An 18,972-nucleotide genomic window follows, 5' to 3' on the forward strand; every position below is an offset into this window, starting at 1 on the left:
TTAAGTAGGGTCCCTGCTCTGTAATTACTTGTAAATACTCTTTATCAGTTATATGAGCCAGACGGTACAGTAGATAGCTTTTAGTGACTCCTGAAAAATAGAGAACACTGACTAGACACCATTTACATTGTTTTTTGCTGTTCAGAGTATATATATATTACAGCTTGTTTAAAAACAGAGGGCCAAGATGAGCCCTCACAAGTGGCATGCAAATCCTTCCTACTGAGGTTGGCACTGGCAGTGTGTGGTTGCTGAAGCTGCAGTGCCGATGATTGAAAATACATGTGCTGCTCAACAGCAGCAAGGTGCAGGCTCTTGTCAGTTGGTTTCCGTCCACTCATGATGCACAGGGCTTGTGAGGAACCTCCACTTTCCTCGGCACAGGTCCTGGTGTAGCTTTGCAGAGCATCATCCGTTCTAGATGTCTTCTGGTTTGGACAGGACATGCATCTCCTGCCTTCCATCACTCCTGTCCCGGAATGTCCCCCCCAGCCTTTGAGTCCTTCTTTCCCTGAAGAAAATAAGGGACAGTCAGAATTAGAATAGACAAAAAGACTTAGTTTGTTTAGGGACTGCATTTATGTGTTCCCTCCCTTTTTAGGGGTTAGTCAGTGACAGTAAAGGAGCGATACTCGAAAGGGGGGCAGAGGTGGTTGCTGAAGAGGCAGTAGATGAGGGGGTTGATGGCACTGTTCAAGGCTGGCAGGTTCTGAATAATCACAGATGCATAGAAGCGCTCTTTGGTCTCAGGGAGTATGTTGAAGTTGTCCAGGATATCAAAAAGAAAGTAAGGGCTCCAACAGAGAACAAATGCTGAAAGAGAGACAGAGAGAGGAAGAGCTTGACATTAGATAGTTTAGCTGTTTAGGGATGTAATGACACGCACATAGAGAGACTGTCATAACACATAAATAGTTGTTCATGCAAAAAAAAAAAATCTCTCCCTATTCAGGGTCTTATTTAAGAGAATAGTTATTAGATTGTGCTTTTATTTGTCTTTATTTTTATTTTAATGCCCATAAAATAAATTATGTGTGCTCCTCTAAGTGTTTAGAGTGCTCCCTCTAGACATATCAAGGCACTTTTGAACACTACACAACACATAAAGGGTAAATAGGTAGCCAGTTAAAGCATCATCAGTTATAGTGAAGCGCTCTTTTAATGGTCCCCTGAGTGAGCAGACAATCTAAATGTACACACCACCAAAGTGCCACTCCATGACAGCGCTGCCTGTCACAGCCGCCTATTAAAAAAAGGCTCTTAGACATCCAGGCACTAGGAACGACACACTTTCACACCACAGTATGGCAGACCAATGTATCATTTGGCATGCTGGCTGGAGGTGCTGTGTACATGGAGTGTGCAGGAAGACTCTCTTAATTCCTGTACTGCAATTTGAGAGGTGAATTTGGGGAAGGGAGGAGAGGACTGTGCTGTTCATAGGTGCTTTTGTTCAGAGGTGGCAGAAATAAAAAGGCCACAGATCTACCTTTATTTGCAGGTGGAAGGAATGAATTGTCCCTCACAAATTTCCGTCATCTCCTTTCACAAAAGCTTTGGATTCAAGATTTACATGGAAACACTGGGACAGGCAGTTCACTCAGCTAAGCTGTAAGTACCTGGGTTGCAAATATACAGGTATCTGTGAAATGAGACACATGATGTCTCCCTGACCCAAATGAGACAGCAGAGTGACCTCGTGCTTGCTTTCCCATCACATTGATCAGTATTTCTGAGCAGTATTTCTGCACTGAATGTGCAAGGAAGAGGTAAACTCCCCTTCTGTTTTCTAGAGTAACCAAACTGGCAGTGTCTATGCACACATACCAGCAAAACAGCAATACACAGTGTCAGCGTATGGGTCATAGCACTGACTATGTAGAACTTTAAGTGGCTTTAAAGAAATCCATGAATGTTAGGTGCCTTAATCTGTTTGCACATCAAGACATGCGGGATGCCTAGTATTATCAAGGTCCTTTGAAATACTGAGCATCCAGGTGAGCTCTTAACATCTGATGGCGTTGCGATAGTAGTTGTTTCTGACAAAAGTGTTCTCTTATTGCCACACAGAAAAGTTCAGGTACACAAAGAAGCTGTTCTTGGGCTTCTGAAAAGCATGACTCACACCAGCCTCTCTCATGCCTGTAGACACTACTGCTAAACAGTGAGCTAATACTAGCCATTATTGCAATATCGTCCAATCTGAATTTTGTGTAGCATAGGAAAGAGGAGCAATCTCTTTTTCAGTGTTAGGGGATGGCTGTCAGCCCTTGGGAGTAAATAGTTTCAGTCGCCTTCCTGTCTGTCTCTGGCAGCTAATCACCAGCCCTGTGTGATGCTGCCTTTATTTATTGAGATAGAATGTCAGTCTCCTAACTCCATCAGAATAATGTCATCTCCGTGGAAGACGGAGGACACCTGCACTGAGTCATCTGCTGCCCTGTCAGGAAAGAAGAGCTCGTTCTTCCCACCTTAGCAGGCAACATGCTTCTGACATCAAATTCAATTGCTCTGCATCCCTCACCTCTCCTTCCTCTCCCTTGCACTCCTCCAGCACCTAACATGCCATACCTAGTCTCTAAGCCTAAAAGACAACTTGGTTGCCAAGTCTTTTGGCAGCCTGGATGGGAAGGAGATGACCCCTTCTTTTGTTCCTTTTAAGCAATGTCCCTCCTTTACTTTCTTTATGAACATGAGGGGCTGTGCATATAAATTCATTTGAGGCTTGTGTCAGATGCCTAAAATAGGAGTTTATCAGCCAGAGGAGAGGGGAAGGACAAGGTCAGAAGGCAAGTCAGGGGAGTCTAAGTAAGCTCCTTCTCTAAGCCATCTATTGCATTTTATCTGCTCATGACAGAGGGAGCTGAGGAAGACTAGCTTCCTAAAGTCAGCATCCTCCCTAGCCAGCTGCAGGGCTTTTCACTTACCAATGATAATTACGATGCTGTACTTGATCGCTTTCACTTTTGCCCTGGATATGAACCCACGACTGGTGTAGCCAGCAGAGGTTTTGCCACCTAGGGAAAGAATGGTTCAGCTAGTAAAAGAGCAGGGCTGGTGCATTGATGTGTCAGTGCCTACCTCTGCGGGCAGGACAGCAATATATAGCCCATCTTCTCCTAGAGTCAGGCAGGGGCTCAGTAGTTTCTGAAATTTGGACACTTGCAAACCTGCTCAAGTTGGATGCTCAAAACCTGAGCTACCCCAAATCAAAAGGGGAAATGTAAGCAGAAGAAATCTTCCTGAAGCACTGTGGCAGCTGGGTGTTCCTGATCCTCACCACTTAGTCAGGAGAACCGCTGCCTGTGTGCCCAGCTGTATCAGTCTAATTAAAAACCATGTGCCATCACAGCTACAAAATCACAACCAGTGTTATAGGAGACAGTTTCTGAAAGAAACTGGTAGCTGTAATTAAGAAAACAGAAGAAACAACCTGGCAAAACAGACTACCTGTTCACTTTTAACTGTATTTCAGTCAGAAGGATTTTAAAAGCTACATGCTCCATTCCCTTAACCTCTTACTCCTTTTGATGCTTTGGAGAATCAGTCATGCATTTTACTCTCTATGTTGACTCAGTAATGAAAGACAAAATGCTGTTAGACTAGCTTTTCAGAGATGAAGTGTGGCTTGAATTGAGAAGCAAATCCTATTCAGTCTCACACCAAGGCTGGTTGATCTCATTTCCTCTGAAGTCACACTAATGTCTCCAAGAATCAAGTTCTGTATTTGAATAACAGTACCAGCATGATTGCAATATTATGCCTGATTTCATTATTAATGTCGATTTGCTGTTCATGTTGCTGGGTCAGAATAATTAGGTTCACCACAGTGAATACACAAGAAGACATGTACCAGCAGCTTGGTCCCCATAGCTTGATGCATTTCCACTCATCACTTGGCTGCTGTAAGTGGTTGTGTGCTCTTACAGTTGTGTTGTAAAACATATTACAGTAAATGAACATACCTTTCGTCATAACTAATAGGGAAGGCAGCTGACAAGTGAGGATCTTGAAATGATTTGTGCTCAGATTCTTTGCCAAAATCAATCAGAATGGTCCAAAAAAGTTTATGGTCTTGGGGTGGAAAGCTCAGCTCATTTTATGGCTTTCCATAGCCAGGAATTTCTGATCTTGACCAACACTGGACTTGTAAGGTCATATGAAAGCACAGCAAAAGACTTACATAGGTATCTGCTAGAAAAATTTATTCTGGAAATGGGCAATGTTCTAGGAATAGGGTTTCTAAGTTCTAGAATAAGGATTCTTTACCTTTTAATTCTTTTCTTGTAGATGTTCTCTATCATTTCTCTAAAGGGGATTTAGTGTCAAAGAAAATAAAGTAAAAAATGTAGAAAAGAGTTATGAATGAGCAATTACAGAAACCCTATTCCCACTGCAGTGATGGGGGCCCAATGTGACACTGCATGACCAGGCATTTTGGGATTTGGGGGAGCCGGGTGGCTTTGAATCATGAGGCTGGAGACATGTGTGTGCTGAGACTCACCAGGGCAGCTGGATATGATGACAGCCTGAGCTTTGCTCTTCATCCAGATGGTTTGAATCACAATTGAATATATGACGCTACAGAAGGGAAGGAGTCATTGATATTATGAGGCACAGTAAATTTAACTGACATCCCAGTCATTCGCGCTCTATGAATATACTTATCTATGTGTAAGGAGCTCATAGAGATGACAGGACTTCATAGGAATAATAATAATAATAATGATGACAAGAATAATAAAGAAAATATGACTCTCCCATAGTACTTTTCAGAAGTATATCTGAAGAGTTTTCACCATGGAAGCCATTATCATTGTCCTGGCTTTGCAGATGTCAAATCTGAGGTGCAGAGGAATGCAATGTCTTGGCCAAGATGTCGCAGGCAAGATTTCACTGGGGATTTTGAGCTAACTGAGGCCAGATCTGCCTGGGTACCAGCCTCAGGCAGGACGCACCTCATCCCTGCACAGGGTTGTGCTTGTGGGCTTGGGAGCTGCAAGAAGGACACTAGCCCTGAAATGGGGGAAGCAAGGCAACGGACCTGTTTTGGCTGTGTGTCCACTGCTGGTTTGGTGTTACTTTGTGAGTATGAAGCTGACAAATAAAATGGTACCCTGGGGATGTCGACAGGGGCAAGATCCATGAGAAATGCAGTTAAGTACCATGGTGTTCACTTTTGGGTCTCAAGGTCCTGGGACTGAAACTGAGGGGGACAGAAGTATTAGGTAGATGGGGAGAGTTAAATGATTCAAAACCAAGTCCACCACAATTTGCATATTTAGAGAGGAATATACATATACTTTTAACAAGAAAGATGAAAAGTGCCCTAGTCCACAGTAACTTTGGATAGTTATGACCTTTCCCTAGGCAATAACAAATCTGGAATTCTATTTATTTAATATATTAGGTAAAAATAATTCCTTCAAGCTGAAGAGCTGTTTGAAACCCTATCCTGAATGAGGATGTTACCTTTTCAGCAGTTTACATAAAAAATTATACAAGGCCTTGCTCTGTCTGCCTTTTCTCCTGCAAGCATGCATAACATGCAGCTAAAATCACTAAGCAACAGCATACTTTTGACCCGTGTTTTCCTTTTTGTCTGCTAAGGAAGACAAAAATAATTTAAAAATATTTCAGCTAATGCACTCGGGTTGCCATGTTTTCCTGATGTAAAAACCAAGCATTGTAACAGAAGTCACGATGTGCTGTTTGCAATACACTGCAGTGTTTTGGGGGACTTGGGGCAGCCTGACCATTAATTGCCATAAACCTCAGTGGTGACTCTGTGAAAAAGGTGCAGCTAAGGGGAGTATTTCAGGGTGTTTTACAGAGACAAAAATATGTCTTACTATCATGTGGTTTATTTTTGTTACCAGAAGAAACATTGTTCTTATTAGAGCTTTCAGACTGATACACAAGCCTTTCCTAGAGCACCCTCAATTCCTAGACATGCTTGCAAAGGCAGTATTTGTGTGCCTTGGAGGTTTCCTTTCTGTGGAAGTTTGAACCATCTGGTTTCCAGACTCAATAGGTGAGAGCTGGAAAGTCTGGGCTGTGGAGCAGAGCAGTAGCATATTTGCCCAGTGAAGGTTTTGCATGCATCTGCTGTGGACTCCAGCTTGCCCTCCTTAATCCCTTCAAAGGTCCAGCATGGCTCCCAGCTGACTTGAACATTTTGCTTTTATATCCTGGCTTTTCAAGAACCTGTTTGTATATCAGCTGGTGCACTTGAGAATTCCTTTGTACTTTGTACTGACAATGGTGGAAAATTCATGTATCATTCCTCCTTTGATTGTTCCAATGAATAAGAATGATAATTGTTGTCATCTCAAGAAATTTTCCAGCCAGCTCCTAAAAATCCTGTTTCTATTTTCTCCTAGTCTGAGCTTTTTATTTGCAGTTGAAACAATATCCCCTCTGATGCAGACCTGCATGTGTCTAGCAGGACAAGTTCTGAGTTGCCTAAGCATCAGGACAAAGGAACCTAACTCTGTAGTCAAAATACTCAGACTCCTTGCTTCCAGCCAACTTCCACAAGGATTGAATTACGAAGTCAGGCTCCTCATTTGCTCTCCCTCTGACCCCAGAAATCCTGCCCTCTCAGCTGCAGAGTCTGGTAAGACCATCCCTTTCACCAGATGCAGTTATAGCAGCTGTCGTCTTCTTTTGGCATTTCATGTATGAGATTACATGCTGTTTCATTTGAATCCTGAATTTTTAGAAGTCCAGGGGAAAGTTTAATTCCTGGTTTAATCCAGTGGCTTCTAAAGTGCTGCCAACATAATGGATTTGTACTGGTGTTTTTGCCTCTGTTCATCTTTCTTTCTTTTCTTTATAGCTGGATCCACTAGAGCCTTCCTTACCAGGAGGGGACCAGAGGTGGTGTAAAGCTGCTCAGGGTGGGCATCAGGAAAGAGGAGTCACTTGTCATGCTAGGTACACTTCCTAGCAACGATTTTGCCAACGACAGTTATGCCTTTATGCCTTTCTCTCTCTGGGACTCCAGATCTTATTACTGTCTAATCTTTTTTTTTCCCCAGCTATGCTGGCATGGAGGTAACAAACTGGATTTTCCAGAAATGTGTCACCCAAAGCTTAAGATCATAAAAGGCACCTGCATGTGTGTTTCAAAGCCACAACAGTAAAAAGAAAGCACTTATGCAACAGAAGCTGTAATTTTCTTACAAGGGAAAAGCAGGTTGTTTTCAGAATGCATTTCTAGCTTCTTTCTTTCTGTAAGAGGCAGCTAGAGGAGGATGCCATGGTTGGTGACATCTCAAAGGGTGGGAAGAAATTCCCACTTGATAGAAAATAAAGTGGCAGGTGAGCAAAGAGTAGAAGGGGACAGACAACAACTGGTATTCAGATGGATAGGAAGGTGTTTGGCAATGGTCTGCACAATTCTGACCATATCGTAATCTCTTTCCTTCCTCTCAACATCAAGCTACGCCACCTTCATTGCCAAGATGTAAGAGCACACCATACACACATGCATGGCAAGCCTATCATTGCCACAAACCTTATTTTCCAACACGTGTAATATGCCTGCATGCTGTTTGCTCTTGTCTCCACTGAAAGCACCGGGAGATACAAAGTATAGTTTGTTAGGTCCAGATGTCAGGTTTCTTTGTGTAGTACGCTGGCCTTCCAACCCTCACTGGGGATTCTTGGGGGCTATATAAATAAGTGCTGTAGTCATTTTCATGCATACTATGATATTAAAATATTATATAAGTTGTTGTGGGCCATTATTTGAAGGTAAGAGACTAAAGAAAGGGAGGAAAGAGCTCAGGTGGAGTAGTCAAACCCAGATGGAAAAATAATCCAAGCCTTTTTGAGAAGGAGTTGCTCAGGCTTTGAAGACCACAGGATAGAAAGGACGTGCTGTTGACCTGAAAATGCAGTGATTTTTCTAGCCCTGATAAAATGCATATCTGGAGAGGTGGCAGGAAAATACAAGAATATGTGCAGACTATTCTCAGCAAATGACATTCATTGCACCTGCAAAAGCAATTTAGCTTGATCCAAATTCTGAAGGACTAAGATGCATGTTCATTGTAGCATGTTATTAGTTAATGGTGTTGTTTAATATGGCGCTGTTGGTAATTACAGCATACTTTGTCCATGTAAATAACTAACTTATAGTTAGTCATACAAATGCTACCATGAATAGTCCCACTCCATCTTTATTTTTAATTCATAGATGGCTTTTGGTTTGGAAAATAAAATGTCTTCTGGTATTGATATTAACAATTATAAGAGTTATTGATCTGCCCACTCTTTAAACACAGATTTTATTTTTTTTTAAATAAATGATTGCCTTATGATAGCATCCCACTCAGCCTCAGTATTTACTAGTGAAATGAGCCTTTACCCTGGCAAAAAGTACACTTAAGCTCCCTGCTAATTACTTGTCTTTATCATCCAGCATTGCCTATTGTTCCTTGTACTTCATTTGTGCAAAGTGAAGCAGCTGCATTACGTTTTATGGTAGCTAATTTACAGCACTATTTATCCAAAGACAAAAGACACCTGTAACTTCATCTGAACAAACCATTGTAGGCATGTGTAATGGGTGAGTGAATAGACGAGCAGATATTAGAACATATGTGCAAGATCTAGGCTTTTTTATTTAGAAATGGAAATTGAAGGAAAAATGATTGTGCTTGCTGAATCAAGCTCAGAAAATGACCTTTGGTATTTTTATTAATCGTATTTCTATTCCCTTTATTTGATTTAATTCAGACAAATACCTTTTATTTAATCTATTTTTTATTTCATTGCAATGTCTTGGCTTTAGTTCCATATTTTTCCTTTTAGCTGATTCTGTTTTTTCTCTTCTAATTATTTTTCTGCTGCTCCAAAGCAAATATTCTCTTTGGAGTTTTGATTTTAAACAGCAGATGGATATAGTTTCCTCTATGCTTCAAGAGGAACTTTTGCAAATTTTTTTAACCTGAATTTGGAATTATATTAGATAAATGCCTATGTATTGCATTTATCAGGTTAAAATATAAAAAAAAATATTTGGCAATCTTGAATAACAGCTAAAAAGACTGAATTTCTGAATACTCAAGTGCCAGAATATAATTATGGTTTGGCACAGAGTAGTGATACAGAACGGAAACCCAGTAGCTCTCCTGTCTCCCTACCACAGGACCTGAGGGGCCCTGGTGCAAATATTTGCAGGTAAGTAGTCTGTAATATTAATTTGACCCATATTTAAGCTCTCTTCAGCAAGCCCCAGATGTATTCAACTATCACAGATACCTTTTGAGCTTTGCTTGGCATATCTTGGTGTAGGGGAAAAAGCTTTGGTTATAGCTGATGACACCTGTACCAGAATAGAGGAGAACTTATTACCACAGGTTGCCTAACTCAGTTTTCTGAATTTTCTGGGGTTTGGTAGGTTGACAATATCAACTGCAGAAAAAGTGGTAGATTTGTCCAAATAAGAGGGAAGAACAGGCCAAATTTTTGAGTGCTGTAAAGAAGGACCTGATGCAGGCTCAGTGGCTCTCCCTGCCCAACACTAAGATAGGGGGGAGGAGGAGAGCTTTTACATGAAAACAAATATTCTTCCCCTTTCTCAGCTCTCAAAGATAACCACACTCTTGGGTTAAAAATCTAATCACAGCTTTTCATTCTCTTTTCATTATTCAGGTCTTGTTCGTTTGTATTATAATCAGATAAAAAACTCACCACAAAACCACAGGCTGTTTGATAACTGATTGCTGATTCTCCAGTTGTGAAGAAGTGGTGGGAACAGACCTCCCTAGTATTTAAATCTTTCAGGGCTGTTGTAGTTTTGTTCATAAATTGCATTTTTACATATATATGTTAAAAAAGAAGGGGCAGATTCTTCTTTTCTTATGGTTTGTGTTTTGGCTTGGAATCTATAGGGTTTGCTCACACTGTGTCTGGGGGATTAGCTCACCCGTGGAAATGTTTTCCAGACTGAGCATAAGGTTATCAGCTAAATAATTCATTCCATGGGCTGCAGTGTTATGAATAACACAACTCCTGTGAGTTAGTTGAAGGCTGTGTCAGGAACATGTGAAATCAGCTCTGCTGAGAGAGCTGAGGGATGGATGAGAGAAACTTAAAAGATTATGGTACCTGGACTGTAGCAAGTGAAAACTGCTCAGCCAAAGCAGCATATCTAGTGTGGAATTAAGTCCTGCACCTGAAAAATAAAATTTTATCCTTCGTATGCACTTTGGATGAAATGTGCCAGAAAAAGTGCTGTCATCAGTGAACTGCTTTGCTCCAGAGGTTAGGTTTTCAGCAGATTCAGGCAGCAGAACTAATTAAGAATTAACTCCACCAGCCAGTGTCCCACATTGCGTCAGGCACCTGCCGTGCAGCTAAATCAGAGTGCTTCGGCAGAGAAAATAAAGTAGCTGCGCAAACAAAATGAATTATTGTGGAAAAGGTCTTATTCTTCTTCTATGTGCACCCTGCCTCACTTCCTCACTAAGTGCGGCCTGTGCCTTGGCTTCTGGTTTATTCATATTTGTGGATTCTTAGATACTGATTCTTGACTTTTCAGTTGCACATGTATGGATAGTCTCTCCATCATTATGTCACGGCCTTTTTTTAATAACATCTTCAGCTAAAGGCCATTAAATTAAAAAAAATCACAAAATGCCTTCCTTCATTTACTAAATAACACCTTTAATTCTTATAATTGATCTTTTGACAGAGTAACACACAACTACAATGTATGTGATCTCCCTCACTCACCCTTATAAAACAGCGTCTCATTTGCCATCAAACCCACTGTGCATCTGAAAGTATTCGATGGGAAAAAACTTTTGCAGAGAAATTGAGTCCCTGCAGATGTTCACAGCCATTCCTGCCATTCTTTAGCTGCAAACTGCTTACCAGAGTACTTATTTCTGCAGCCACATCAGGCAGATTAGCTTTAAACTCTGGGACTGCCAAGAAATTTTAAAGAAATATATGTCACACCTTGAGGCTATGTTGACAGATGTTTTAGAGATGCATCAGCTGGGAAATTGCAGCCTTCAGTTGTATGCTTGAAACTTGAAAAAAATATTCTAAGAAAATAGCCATTTCTTTCCAAACTGCATGGCATTTGTTCATAATGTCTCTGCTGACCTTGCCCTGATGGTAATCCTGTTTTTATGTGATTTTAGACAATCCTCTCTACTCTGAAGAAAATAGTATCACTGACAACTAAAAATAAATGGGCACAAAAAAATCCTTCCCTGCGCCACCCCCTTTCCTTCCTCCCAGTACCGGACATCACTTAGGACCTGTCAAAAACATGACTTCTGCTGGCAAGGACGTGGGAGCATTTGTGTTAGTGTACACTGAAACCAGGAATGTGTTTGGGCAGGCAACAGGCACCGCTCTGCCCCATGGCTGCAAGGTCAGTGTTTTAAGTTCCTGTCTTGCCATAAACTTCTCGTGTGAAAGTCAAGGTTAAAGCTGCAAAAAAATTAGAATGCTTTATTCATGTCTCAGCTGTCAGGGCAATCTCATGAAATTCCAGTTTCACTGCCTTTCCCTTTCCCCTCATGTCTTCATCACCTTCTTGCCTCTGGGAATTTACTGTAAAGCAAGTCATAGACCTGATCTGGTTTGAATATCTTCCTTTGGCAGGGAGGAGGGGAGCATAAAGTCAGCAGCTCTGAAAAATTTGTTGCTCTGTAGCTTGCCTTTTCTTGCCAAACGAGTATATATGCCATGTAAAAAGGAGTGGCTGATCTGTAGCAGAAAGCATGCGAATCTGTAAGTTTGAATGTGAAAGAGATGTTTCACACACCTGTGGAATGACTGGTAACTGGATAGGCTATGGGCCTTTTTCCTAAAACACTGAAGATGCTGACTAATATTTCCTGATTGCTAGATACTTGAGAAAATTCAGAACAAAACTCCTCTCACAGTAACAGCCAACCTCAAAGTTTTCTAGTGCCATTTCTTTTCACAGTTAAATTACTTTTTGTCTCTTCTGTGTGTATTTATTCCTTTTGCTGCTAGTGCTGGGCTGCAGATCCACCCACATTTTTATTTACATATTCCCAAGAATATTTTTTGGTTCATTTAAAACTAAGCTGGTTTTACGAGACAGGAAAACATACAAACATAAATGATCCTGTCTAGGAAGGAAGAGCAATTGGACAATCTGGGAGTAGTTTTTCCCTATTGCTATCATTTCCTTTCTTTAAGGAGAACTTTTCATGATTTTGTTTGTTACATTTGTGCAATCTGGCACAAAAATGGAAGGTTTAGCAAACTGATGTGTTATGAGCAAAGTATAAAAATTGTCCCTTCTTTCTAGGGAGCAACACTGGTCAATGTTGAATCCGTATCAAAAAGTCAGCTAGATGAGTTCAAGCACCACACGGTTTTGATTCTATCAGAGATAAACTTGTTTCCATTAGAAGCTGCAGAACTTAATCTCCGTGATTAAAGAGTAAGAAACTTCAATGCACAACTCAACTGGAAAGGAACTAAACCCATGGCACGGTCTTTACTGTTTAGCTTACTTAGCCAGTCTTGTCATCATCTAGAAAAGACCAGCCCCACCCCACCCCCCCCCCCCCGCCCTGCTCTGACCTGAGATGCTAATGAGCGGGAAGCCAGCAGAGTCTCACAGCTCATCACCTGCTGCAAAAGCAGATGGACCAAGAAAGATGTCCAAGGGACATGAAAACATAGCTCCTCTTTCATGGTCCAAATATCATGTCACCAAATTAGGGGTGGGGCAAAAGGAGTCCCAGCAAGTTTTCTTTGCCACTAAGAAGAAGAGATGGACACTAAGAAATCCTGTTATAATCTTGCTACTGAAAAGGAAAAGAAAGGAAAGGCCTTGGAGAACAAATTACTGCCACTGGCAGCCTTTCAAGGCAGTTAAGAAGCCTCACTCCCCTTCAACATCAGTTTTTGACTGCTCCTTTGCATTGGTAGCTCCTCATGGCTAGATAATTTTTGTTTAACAGCAGCTAATGGCAGCATCCCAGAGGGAGGTAATAAAATTCACTGGTCACTAAGCACAGTCTGGGATATTGGTTAACCTCAGTTTAAAATAGATTCTGCTGCAGATTGTCTTTGTGATTTTGAGCAAATCAGTCTCTAATATTTGCAGCTCAGGTTTCACATTACAAAATAGGAAGAATTTTATTTGCTCATATTTTAGGAGTGGTTGGCAGCTTCAAGTGCTTGGAGATTTCTTTCCGATGTTGGTGAAGAAACATTTTTCTAGTACTATGAAGCTTGAGAGCACTTTAAGTTAATTTCAGTTTAATTAGTGTTAAGTGTGGTTTCCTGTTCTTTTATTAAAATTATGTTCTGTCATAATAGCTAGACATTCATACTGGATTTATAAAGATATATTTCAAGCCTGAAGCTGTGGAGATAAGTGGATGCACTTACAGATCCAGTGCTTTCTTCAGAAAAAATGTTTCTGGCCATTAATACCTCGTGGAGAACCCCCAGGGCAAGTAGAGCAACACATGCATTATGTGATTAAAAACTGCAGCAGCTGTAAGGCAGTTGTGAAAATGAAATTGTAATGAATGAGTAGAAATTAAAGCATTAAGCTGATTGCACACTTGACAGCTTTCAGCACATGCTTGCTGGCTGCGGTTCAGGCTTACCTGATAATGATCAGAGGAATGAAGTACACCAGGAAAGCCACCACCGTCATGTAGGGTATCCAGTAGGAATCATCAGGCCACAGAGCCCAGCACTGCATTTCCCCATTGGAGAGCTGCCGTTTCCCAAAAATAATCAGAGTCGGTATGGAAAACAGGAAGGAGAGGCTCCAGGCCACTCCAATAAGAACTTTCGCCTGTCTTTCTGTGCAACAGAGTCAAACAGACAGTGTTAATATCAATGGGGGTGCTGGTGCGACTGGTCCCTTGTAGTGGTACTGATAGAAAGGCAGGGAGGAGGAGGAAACCAGGTGAAGAAAGGGAATTTGGGACTGCAGCTGGCTGATGCTGAAAAGACTGTAAAGGAAAATGGGGATTTCATCTCTTTCTCATGATAAAAAGTCATGTTGTTATGGGCTTGTATTTTACATGTTTTATTTAAAGATGCTAAGGGCCCATTGAATCTGAAACACTATGAGAAAGGCACTGGTCAGGGTCAGCAAGTCAGAAACATGAGATGTAATGATTCCTCTATGCCACCAAGAGAACATCACAAATGAATGCAAAGGACTGCAGGCCGGCTCAGCTGCACACTCTTACCCTGGCACAGCAAAGCGGCTGTCAGTAGGAGGACACAGAGACAGAAAAGAAGAAGGAGCCCTTGTGCTACAGATAACAGAGGAAGGCTGAGGCTGGGAAGGGTTACTTAAAACATAAACTAGGTTGGAGCATACTGGATGTACTGGCTGGGGAAATGTCCTCCTTGGAATGGAAATGAAACATTTTGATGCCCCTTGAAGTGAGAAAGCTCACAGAACATTTCCTATTGGGGAAGAGAAAATGCCTCAGTTCAGGGTCAGAACAAAACTGCACAACCAGCTGCCTTTGACTCCAGCTGCAATTTTACTGCCCCAAAGAAATGTGGTCCTGGAGAGCCCAGGCATCTCCTGCAGTTCTCTGCATCATGGTGGAGACCAAACCCAGCTCCTGTTGATGGGCACATGCCCAAGCCATGGCAAGGGTGGACTGCTAACCACGAGACAGGGCAGATGTTGGTGCTCATGTGCTCAGCCCTGTTTTTTCTGCCACAACAGACATTGACTAGGAGATCCTGATGGACCTCATGGTCCAGGAGCTGAAGGATTCCAAAACACTTGTCAGGTTTGGGCTACTGCTTCCACTTGACTTCTGGCCTCCTCCGCTGCTGAGTGGGGAAAACTGGTGGGAAATTAGATGATGACTGGTGGCACCCATGGGATTTTGTGAAAATCAGTGGCTTGGAGCAAACAGACTCAAGGCTTTTGTTTTCACAAATCTGCATCTTCTAGCTGAAATCCAGGTAGCTCTAGCTGAAAAGTGTGGGGAAAAAGGACTGATCTGTGGAGTACCAGTGATTCTCAGCAGCAGTTATTCCTCCTGAGTCAGATTGCGAGAGGAACAGATGGGGACAAATTTTTTGATCTGGAAGCTTTGGTGCTGAAATACTTTATTGTCCTACAAAATACCAGAGGTTGTGTGTGGAATAGAAAATGACTTTAAATTATGCATATCAAGAAGAATGTATTTCCTCCTTGAAGCTCAAAGAGCAATACGAAAGCGTGTGGGAGAAACATTCAAAAAGTAATTTTATGCTTTATAAAACATCAGTTGCAAACATTCACTTATCCTGCTCATTTTTAAATGCTACCCACATTCAGCAAAATACAGTCTTGCTAATCTAGGACTTGAGGGAACTCTGCTGACATCTATGTCAGAGGGTTAGATTAAGTCTATAAATATTGCACAAGCAAAGGAGAACTGTAAAGTTTCCCAAAGCATAGCAGAATAAACTTAGCGAAAGGCATATTAAGAGTAAGTTTCACAAAATATTTCCTGACAGAAAGGGTTTTTCGACTGCGGGCTAGCTACTTAAATTACATACATACAAGCCTCAGTGGGGCCCACCTGCCTATTTCTAAGGGGCAAAGATCATACTTGGGTAATATACTTTATTTTTTGTACTGTGTAGTGCCATCCTTAACTTGAAGAGAAGTGGGCAATTTGGGTTGGGCAAGGCTGGTATTTTATCTTTATGTTTTATAAAACATTACCTGCGATGTTCATTTATTCTTGTTTTTAGATGTCCCTCGTGTTCAGTAGAATATGACCTTGTGAGTCTAAAAGGCTTTACAGGGCACTGAAAACATCTAGATAAGTAGATTTTTGTTTTATCAGACTAATAGTAATTGGCTGCCTCACAAGCAGGGTTTTTTATGTTGTTTTTTTGTAAATGCTCTAATACGCTCTAAATGCAGGAAATCATATAACTAGAACTATATCAATTATAAATGGAATCAAATAAATAACAGCTTTTGAAATATGATATTCTGTTCAGCTAGTCTCAGTATTTTCCTTTAAAAACAATATTGCTCTTTAAATGGAGAGTTTTTCATATTGGGGTGGTCAAGACTAACACGCAGGGTTGGAGCGGGAATCTCAGTTGCGAGCTCTGGCACTGACTCTCCTAAAGGATGTTTTCATCAACCCCTTTGCTCTGCTTCTGCCACCTGTATGCTGCGGCAGTGGGTTTGTGCATATCTACCTTCTTTTAGCAACACGTGGCGGGGAGGCACCTCTTGTGAGGGGTTTTGCTCCCCACTACCATGAACGGCAATGCTGTGCAATCCTTCTATAAAGTGTCATTTTAAAATTAGGTTTTAAATCTAGAGAGAGAGAGCTGTTCCAGAATCTTGTTGATCTGTTGGACTTTAGCATCTTGCCATGCAAAGGGGCAGTTTACACCTATTTGGATTTTGTCTTTTACTTAAGCAGTTCTATTGTCACCTGTTGCTTAGTTTGTATACTGTTTGCATATACCTTTTCAACATGGTGAAATATTAATAAAATGTCTTCCGCTATAACTTCTCAGTTTCTTTTCTTTTTGATCTTTGTTTTACAACTTATTTTTTTTTAATGACCCCTTTGGTTATTGAATTAGGTGCCTCATACAGTAGAAGTGTTAGGATTTAGATTGTATAATTCTTCCACATCCTGTACTTTCTGTGGTCATTTATGTATTTGCAAAGTAAGTATAAAAAATTTAACTGTTGAACTTTGTTTTCTTAGAAGCCATGCAAAATACAGCTCATTGCAAATACTTTTAACAAGACTTGAGGCTAGTAACTAAACCACAATTTTAAAAAAAGAAATTGTTTGACATTTTCAAAGCAAAATGTTTGATTTTTCTTTCCTAAATGATATTTCAAGGCTACATGGAAACATATTTTTTTAAAATTGGTAAGGAGAAACAACTCTTTTGTTTCTTGATTGAGGGATTTTGGGGGATGAGTGTTTCATTTTGGAAAGAAAATTGCCACAGGTTGACTCAGAACTGTTCTTAAAGTTTGACTGTGTCATCACCAGTGACAATGTTTTCTAAATCTCTTTGTTCTCTGTTTGCAGAATAGCGAAGAGGGCATTTCAAAAGCCCCCCGCCACGACACCTCTTCTAGGAATAGCTGAGTTGAAAAGTTGAATATTTATGTATATTCCAGGAAGTTGCTATTGTAAATATACCTCTCTAGATCCTTCTTTTGGATTTACAGCTGCCTACTTTTTCCCTTTGAACATGGTCTTTGCTCGTCCATCAATGTGTAGCCAGCGTTTGCCAGAGGCAGGTGGGCTTTGTCAGTGTTATCTCTGCTCTTGGCCTTTTCCCCCCACCCAGAGCCGCACCCAGCTGATGGCTCTGCTGCCCCTCAACCGGGTCCGATGTCTGCTCTTCTCCAGTCTTAAAAAGAAAAGAAAAAACTTTATGGTATAGGTATGGGAAATGGGACCGAGTTAAAAGAAAAACGTTTTTATAAAGATTTGAGGTGGTTTGGTGGGGTTTTTTTCAACTTCAAAGTGATTTGCAAAGATTAACCACCAATTTTTTTACTAAGACCAGGCGGTAATTTAACAAGTGCTGCTTTTTCTGTACCATGTATGAAGAAGTAATGCCAGCGGATCTGTCTGACTGCTCGCCTCACTCAGCTGGCAGGTTTATGAGCCCTCCCCAGCCTGGCGCAGCGTTGGCAGGAGCTGCAGAGCATGCTGCACCTCCCAGAGGCTGCTGAAGAAAACCTTGAGATCAATCTCCCCATTCTGAAAAAAGTTCGTCTGCCTGCTGGGGAATATGAAGTTAAATTTCACACAAGTATTTGAAGTTTTCAGACCTTAACATCTGCCAAAGCTGCACCACTGCCTGTGTGCTGTGATTGATTCATCGGTTTTTAAGGCCAGAAAGGACCATTAATCTGATCTCCTGAATAGAGCAGGCTGGCAAAAGCCATCATTACTCCAGAACAAGAATGATATTTGCATCTGATTAACCAGCATCTTCCAGCCCTCATGGTTCTTGTAACTGTTCCCCTTCCTTCCCACCTGCTATTTCTGTTTATTCACTCCGTGCAACACACTTAATGTCCCACTTTGGCTCTGTAGGAAAGAAATCATGTTCTTTAAATTGTACTGCTAAGCAGCCAGGATATATCTGAGTGCTGTAAAAATAACCATTAGAAGAAATTATAAGAAACAACAGATATTCAAACTTATATGCTATAGCTTTTGAAGTTCTCCTATCAAACTGTTGTATAAATTCTCCATACTGGACTCTCTATCCAATTATTTTTTAGTGTGAATAAACAGACAATATAGCTCTTGCAGCTCCTAGAGTCAGTATAGTTGTATGAGGGTTAGCTTTTGCCCATAATAACCTTCTCAAAATGCTGGAAGATAATGAAATCTCTATACTTTTTAAAATGTCATTTCATTCTTTGCTAAAACAATGCTTAAAAAAACTGCTGAGGGCTAAGAGCAGCTTAATAAATCTTGAAACTGCAGCTCCTTTGCCATTTGGAAAACTGTAATGGAGCCCAAATGTTGCTACAGCAGGAATGAATAATTCATGACAACAAGGTTAAGAATTTTGAAACTAAAACATACCCAATAATATCCATAGCAATAGCAAGGTACAGAAATTCTCCTACCTCCCTGCAAGAACTTCATTGGGTAAACTATGGCATGATACCGGTCTATGCTTAGTGACACGAGGACGTAAGTTGAGGCATATAGTAGGACCACCTGGGGCAGAAGGTATATAAGGCAGCAGTTGAGACACATTTATTGCAGAAAATAATGTCAGCAAGAACACTGAAATAAGAATATTTGAAAACTTTTACTAAAAAAAAAAGAAAAAAAGAAAAAAAACCCTTGTATTTTCACCCAGATCTTTTTCCTTTATCTTATCCACAAAATTTAAGATTTAATATGCTTTAATTAAAAGTGTTTCAACTTTAAACAAACACTTTCAGCATTTAACACT

At 40.8% G+C, this 18,972-nt stretch overlaps 1 protein-coding gene across 1 annotated transcript in view; it reads right to left on the minus strand.

Moving 5' to 3' along the window:
* Window positions 1-417: 417 nt before the first annotated feature.
* NPSR1 (neuropeptide S receptor 1) overlaps window positions 418-18,972 on the minus strand; it is a 59,221-nt gene continuing 40,666 nt past the window's right edge. Inside the window, exons 3-7 of the mRNA XM_010582824.1 lie at window positions 13,632-13,833; window positions 4,505-4,581; window positions 2,928-3,017; window positions 633-813; window positions 418-511 (exon numbers count right to left, since the gene is read on the minus strand). Of these exons, the coding sequence (XP_010581126.1) occupies window positions 418-511; window positions 633-813; window positions 2,928-3,017; window positions 4,505-4,581; window positions 13,632-13,833 (644 nt within the window). The remainder of the gene's footprint in view (window positions 512-632; window positions 814-2,927; window positions 3,018-4,504; window positions 4,582-13,631; window positions 13,834-18,972) is intronic.

Source organism: Haliaeetus leucocephalus, unplaced genomic scaffold, assembly GCF_000737465.1.
Source record: "Haliaeetus leucocephalus isolate CR32 unplaced genomic scaffold, Haliaeetus_leucocephalus-4.0 Scaffold83, whole genome shotgun sequence".
In the NCBI taxonomy this organism is placed as follows: domain Eukaryota; kingdom Metazoa; phylum Chordata; class Aves; order Accipitriformes; family Accipitridae; genus Haliaeetus; species Haliaeetus leucocephalus.